Source organism: Nannospalax galili, unplaced genomic scaffold, assembly GCF_000622305.1.
Source record: "Nannospalax galili isolate Female #2095 unplaced genomic scaffold, S.galili_v1.0 scaffold383, whole genome shotgun sequence".
NCBI lineage: Eukaryota > Metazoa > Chordata > Mammalia > Rodentia > Spalacidae > Nannospalax > Nannospalax galili.
The window spans coordinates 2,946,361-2,952,847 of NW_008351346.1; the positions used below are offsets into that span (position 1 = coordinate 2,946,361).

Sequence of the window (6,487 nt, forward strand, 5' to 3'; positions counted from 1 at the left end):
TTAAGGCAATTTGGTACATTTTATAAGAAAACACTATAAATTTAAGCTCTTCCCTTGGCTCCCGGATGAAGTCCCAAGTTTCGAAGAGCAGGAACTGGAGTTGCTGGTGCACTACTTTCCTCGGTGTGCCCAGCAAAAGTTCCCTTTGTGGTTTGGCCTTTTAGGGGCCTTTTCTCTTCAAACTGTAATACAGGGTCTACAAGGACGCCAGACATGATCCTAAAAAAACAAAACACCCTCACATTCATTTAAGCCCCACAAAATTCCTAGCATGTGAGCAGCATTATTATTCCCATTCTTCAGATAAGAACACTGAGGCACAGCAACGCTTGCTTATGGACTTAGAATGCAGAAATCTGGCCCCAGAGGTGAAGACTCCTCTCAGCCACTACTTGGTACTGTCTTCCCAACCAAGTAACGAATTGCCTGTTTCTGAAAAAAATGAGGTAAATTAAAGGTATCAGTGAATCAAAATGGCACTGCTACTTTAATGCTCCCACCAGGCCTAACTTCTCAAGGGATCCGGGTTACTGTGGTGTGGAAGAGCACTGGTAGTCCAGAGAGGGGCACCCTTAAATAATCCTCTCAGGCTACCCTTCTTTTAGGGGGTCACCCGAGGACCGCTAAAGAGAACTGCGCTTGGGGTTTTCCAAGACAGGAAACTACAAGACCGCGGCTGACAAACTATTTTGGCGTATAGTGGGGTGGGGAGGAGACCTCACTTGTTAAAACACAAGTTTTCGGCCTGGATAAGGGGCCGTGGCAGAACTCCCTGCTCCAACTTCATCTTCCGCAGCCTCCGAGTCTGTTTCCTCCATTATCAGAACTGCTCCCCCGTCGCTGCTCTCTTGAAGTTGGAGGCAGCTTGGCACCGGAAAACGCTGACAACAGCGTCTCCGCCCGTCTCCGGAGGGAAAGGGTTAACCGGGCGGGTGGGGAGGGGAGTGGTGCTCACACCTTTCCCAGCGGCGGCGGCACCCGGGCGGGGCGGAGGCTGGGGCCCGACTCCTCGGCGAATAGCAGCGCGCAGCCCGCCCGGATTGGAGCAGCCTCATCACGCTGACCTCTGCCTGGGATGTAAACCCCTCGGGCCTCGGCGGGCAGAGCACAGTTCCCGGCGCCTCAGGGAGACGCCAACTCGTTCAGCTCTGGGCGGGCCAGCCTCGACCTCCAGCGGCCGCCAAGCGATCGCTGCGCGGGCGGGGAGCGTGCGTCGGTCCGCACGGGCGGCGAGAGGAGGGGCGGCGCGAGCCATGGCCGGGGACAGCGAGCAGACCCTGCAGAACCACCAGCAGCCCAACGGCGGAGAGCCCTTCCTGATCGGCGTCAGCGGGGGCACGGCCAGCGGCAAGGTACTGCGGGCGGCGCGCTCCCGGGGTCCCGGGGCGCATGTGGCTGGCGCCCGCGGGCCGAATCAGTAGCAGTCCGCCACCGCGTGGCCCGCGCGGTCCCTTCCCGGCGCCGACAGTCCCGAGCAGGCTCGAGCGCCGCGGAGGGCGGGCGAGGGGGTCTCCTCCCTGAGTCCCCGCGGTGGTCACACTCGCGGCTAGGGGCCTGTGGGGGATGGGCGGAAGGCGGATGGTTATTGTTTTGCAAGTCCAATGCTGGGGTCCGCGCTTCCAGGGCTCCCCCACGGGCCCCCGATGCTGTCCTGCCCCCGCCGGCCGCGCCGCCTCCCCGAGGGCGGAGAGAACCGGGACTGCTGGGCCCTGAGGTCCGCGAGGGTGGCGGGGATACGCGTGGCGGCGCGCGTGGAAGCTAGAGCCCACCTGGCGGTGGCAGGGCGGGATCGGTGTAGAGTCATCCATGAGATGACAGCGGGGGCTTCTTGCTTAGGTGGTGGGGAGGGGGTATGGGAGCAGCTTCCGAAAAAGTTGTCCTGGCTCGGCGCTCCTTGGCGTCCGGGTCGTTTGCCGGTCAGATCTAAGGACGCGGGGCCGCCACCGAGTCTGACTCCCGGAGCAGTCCGTTTTCTTTTGTTGTATCCGCAAGGCTTGGAGGGATGTCCCGGCTTAACCTCCGGTCTTTTCTGCAGGTGGGGAAGGGTGGAGCCCTCCCGTATGGTTCTTTCTTCGCTCCCCCTCGCCGCCTTTTTAAGATGTGGCTGCTTGTTCCCCTTGCTGTTTAACAGCCTCCAAGTTCAATGGGAGCTCCGGCTCCGCGAGGCAGGCCAGGCAGGATGGTGCGTCCCGGGCTGGGAATCGCGGAGCAGGAAGGCTGGACGGCGCCATGAGACGCGTGCCACGCGCCACTAGCCACGAGGTTTTCGCTCCCGAGCTCTTTCCTTGGCCCCTCCTCCATTTTGGTTTTACATTTTTCCCTTCAGGTCCGGAGTGCTTTAGCTCCTGCGGCCCAGACTGGTGCATTAACTCCAGTATCTCTAGCCTCCGCGGTTTGGACTCCGCATGCCTTATTACAAGGTTCCTGAACTTAGGTTCATTGTTACATGTTAAGTTTTAAAATATGTTCATCACTAGTTCTAGAAATTCAAAGTAAAACCAGGAACTCTTTATCTGATCTTTGGATTCATCTTTGCTGCACAGCTGTCGTAGCATATTCTTGTTGGCACTTTTTTTTTTTTTTAATTCAAGTCCCGTCCTCTTAGTGGGGAAGAAACTTAAGCTTGCAAATGAGTGGAACATTTAGAAACGAAATGACCTTGGTGGTCATCTAAATAATTTAGGCACTGGAGAGGGGAAAACTGAGACATTAAAAAGGTGAGAAACACCTTATTGCGTGTTATTTTTCCGGAACTCGAATTTAATTAGGGTGGGTTTTAAGGGAGTGGGGAGGGGTCAGTGAGCCACTTGTGGAGGAGCCAGGGATGCTCTGGTGACCCTGTTCTCACAAGGGGAAGAAGAGGGAGCGGCCAACAAAGAAAGGGTCTTTTCATGCAGTTTTCAGAATATTGTGCATCGTGGGTATATGATGGCTTGTTATGGTTTAAGAATATGTGTGTGTATATTTTTTAAGAAGCCCAGCTTCATGTGCAGAATGGAGGCATATGAGGCCAATCTGGGCTACATAGCAGGGTTTGAGGCCAGACTAGGCAACTTAGTGACATTCTGCCTCAAAGTTAAAAGAATGTTGGACTTCTAAAAATTTCATATTGCAGTGTTTGATGTAATTATATCCTAATTTCATCATTCCAGGTCTTTGTGTTTTTCCACCAAATAATTGAAAGGTTTTTATTTTCTTTCTTTTTTGGGGGGAGGGCAGCATGAACATGCTGGATCACGTTTGAGAGTCTCAAACCTGATGCAGTAGGGGCTGGAAGCAAGGCAGGTTGATAACCTTATGTGCTGGTTAAAGGAATTTGGGAAAAGGCAGGGGAATTAAGAACACCATGAAAAAGACAAATTCAGACCTAGAAGGAGCCTCAGAGCCTCTGGAAGACAACAGTCTAATCACTTGTTTCAAAATTTGGATTTTTTTTAGGCAGGAGGTGATGGAGTCTAACCCAGGGGGCTGGAACGTGCATTGTCTTTACAAGTAGATGAGCGAAATGAGGCTGATTAATAATGTATTCAGATCACGAATGTAGCAGAGCTGGGACTGGAGCATGGCTGCCCAGTGCTCTTGGCTTGTTTAGGAACTGAGGCATGAGGCCACAGCACAGGTTCACACTCGGATCCCAGGAGCTCCAGGGAAGTAGGTGAGGATGACTGTTGGGCTCACTGTTTTGACGAAATGGAAGTATACTGCAGCCCTGCGGTATGGATCTCGTTTTCTCTTCTTTATAAGGCCGTTCCTATAGGGTTTTCATTGTCTCTATGTTGTGGCTGCCCAGAGTACAAATGTTTTATCTTAGACTAAATTATTTTGGTCCTAGAAGGCAGAAATAGCAATCACAGCTCTGTGTATCACATTTTTTTTTTTTTTTTTTGAGTCAGGGTCTTGCCAGGCTGGCCTTGAACCCATCATTTGGGATTACAGTGTGTACTATCACTCTGTTCTGTAACACATTCGGAGGATTGTTTCATAGATGAGGATGATTTAGAACTTAAGTTTTAAAAAATTTAATTATTATTTATTTATTTTTTTGGTCTTTTTGAGACAGGGTCTCCCTGTATCCTCAGCGGGCCTGGAACTCGCTGTGTAGACCAGGCTGGCCTTAAACTCACAGAGATCCTTCCCAGTGGAGTGCTGGGATTAAAGGCATGTGCCACCATCCCAGCCTAATTAATTTTCATGTGAATAAGTGTTCTGCCTGCTTGTATGTAAGTGTGTGCAACGGTGCAGTGCCCAAAGAGGTCAGAAGAGACCATTGATCCCCTGGAACTGGAGTTGCAGAAGATTGTTTTGCCTTAAACTGTGCTTGACTATTGCTTCCTCCAGAGTTTAGTTTCCTTAAGAAATACTGAAATGGCTGAGTGTGGTGGTGCACTCCTTTAATCCCAGCACTTGGGAGGCAGAGGCAGGAGGATCTCTGTGAGTTCAAGGCCACCCTGGTCTACATAGTGAGTTCCAGGCCAGCTGGGGCTTCAGGGAGACCCTGTCTCAAAAAGAAAAAAGAGAAATACTGAAATGGGGCCTGGCATGGTGGCACATACCTTTTAGTCCCAGGACTTGGGAGATAGAGCCAATCTCAGACACTGTGAAATTGAGGCCAGCCTGGTCTACATAGTTCCAGGCCAGCTAGGTCTACAGGTAGACCCTGTCTCAAAACAAACAAAAATACTGAAATGTTATTATTTTGGGGGTGGGGTGAGATTTTTGAGATAGGGTCTTACTCTGGCCACAAACCCATGGCAGTCCTGCCTCAGCCTACCAAGTGCTGGGATAGCAGACATGGGCCATCATGCCCCACCTGCAGCATTATGTGTTTGGGGTTGAGTGGAATCTAAGTTGAAGGACACAGGAGAAAGTCTCTATTCTGAGTGTTTCGCTGTCTATACACTGCTCAACCATTTTTTTCTTATCAGCCTTATTTATCATGAAGGAGTTGATTATCTCCCTTTGAAGGTGGCCAGGCAGGTATCTTCCTAGTGAGTGAAGAAGAGGTTAGCAGGTGGGACTGGGATCCAGGTTTTTCCTTTTCTGAGTCTCTGCCTCTTTTGAGCTTTTTCTGTAAGCATTGACCACTCGTCCAAGGTATTTTTAGGGAGGCTGGGCTGTGTGAGTAATACAGGACCAGTGGGAACTGGAGTCCCCACTGAGGTGTGAGATCTTACCTCAGCTCAGCTTGACTGTGAGTCAGCATCTGCTTTTGGGCTGCTTCAGAATGCCCCGCAGCCATGTCACCTTGGCTTTCTGCTGCCCCATTGCTGGAACCTCAGCCTCTTGTCCCCTCTGTCGTTTATTCCACATTCCCAGCCAGGTCCTTGGGCTCTGTTTGGCTGAGCAGGTACTGTATATTTTCCATAACCCAGAATTTCTGCCTTGGTCTTGAGGGTGTGCTCTGTCCCTTGGTGCCCTTCTCCAGGCTTCCCATGGTATCCTCCAGTCACTCCCAGTAGGTGTGCCATGCTCTCTCCACTCAGATTCTCCTGTCTGGTTCAGCATGCCACACCTAGCACAGTGCTGGTGGAGGGCAGTAGCAGCAGGAGGAGGAGGATAAGGTCTTGCCCTTGCAGCCTCTGGTAGCTCCTCTTCCCAGCTGTCTTTTCATAGGAGTGTATTCCTTTATTCCTTGGCTGAGTGTCTTTGAAGTGTCGTTTCTGATGCTTACCCTATGTGGTCACCTAACTCCATCTCAGCAGATAGTATTTGCTTGGTCTTGGGCTTGATATTTCTTTGTAGAATCTTGCCTTTTAAAAATATTTATTGCCGGGCATGGTGGCTCATGCCCTTAATCCCAGCACTCGGGAGACAGAGGCAGGCAGACGTCTGGATTCAAGGCCAGCCTCGTCTACGTAGTGAGTTCCAGGACAGCTGGGGCTACAGGGAGACCTGGTCTCAAAAGATGAAAAAAATTGTTTATTTATTTGTTTATTGTGTGTGTGTGTGTTGTGTGCTTGGGCGCTCAGACATGGTGGACAGAGAGCCAACTCCTGCTTTTCTTAAGTGTTGCAGACAGATTGTGTTTTGGAATTCTACTGAAGATGTGAGCCATGACCTTTTTTTTCCTAGTGGACTCTGGGATGTGCAGTTGAAATTGTTCAAGGTCTTAAAGTCTTTTAGGGTGTCTTATTAACCCAAGAGGTTTGAGAGTATACTTAAATTGTGTGTTATACTTTCATGTCCTTTAAATCATTTTTATCTTTAAGCTGATTTATTATTAGATAATGGTCATATCATCAGATACAGATCAGACGATACGTGAATCATAAATATAATCCATGTTATCATGAAATGCCAAAATAGGAATTATAGAAGGATGGGAACAGTGAAACATTTAGAAACATTCTTTCATGGTAGAGGTTTTGATACTTACTAAAATACTTGTGATTAAAAAATGCCTTCTTAGCCGTACGTGGTGGTGCACGCCTTTAATTCCCAGCATTTGGGAGGCAGAGGCAGGCGGATCTCTGTGAGTTCGAGGCCA

At 50.3% G+C, this 6,487-nt stretch overlaps 1 protein-coding gene across 2 annotated transcripts in view; it reads left to right on the top strand.

The window, feature by feature from the left end:
- Positions 1–1,043: 1,043 nt before the first annotated feature.
- The window catches only part of Uck2 (uridine-cytidine kinase 2), a 71,173-nt gene continuing 65,729 nt past the window's right edge, over positions 1,044–6,487 (top strand). Inside the window, exon 1 of one of the 2 annotated variants that reach the window (XM_008848232.2) lies at positions 1,044–1,352. In XM_008848232.2, the coding sequence (XP_008846454.1) occupies positions 1,254–1,352 (99 nt within the window). In that variant the 5' untranslated portion in view covers positions 1,044–1,253. The remainder of the gene's footprint in view (positions 1,353–6,487) is intronic. The other variant, XM_029553603.1, reaches the window with a different exon arrangement.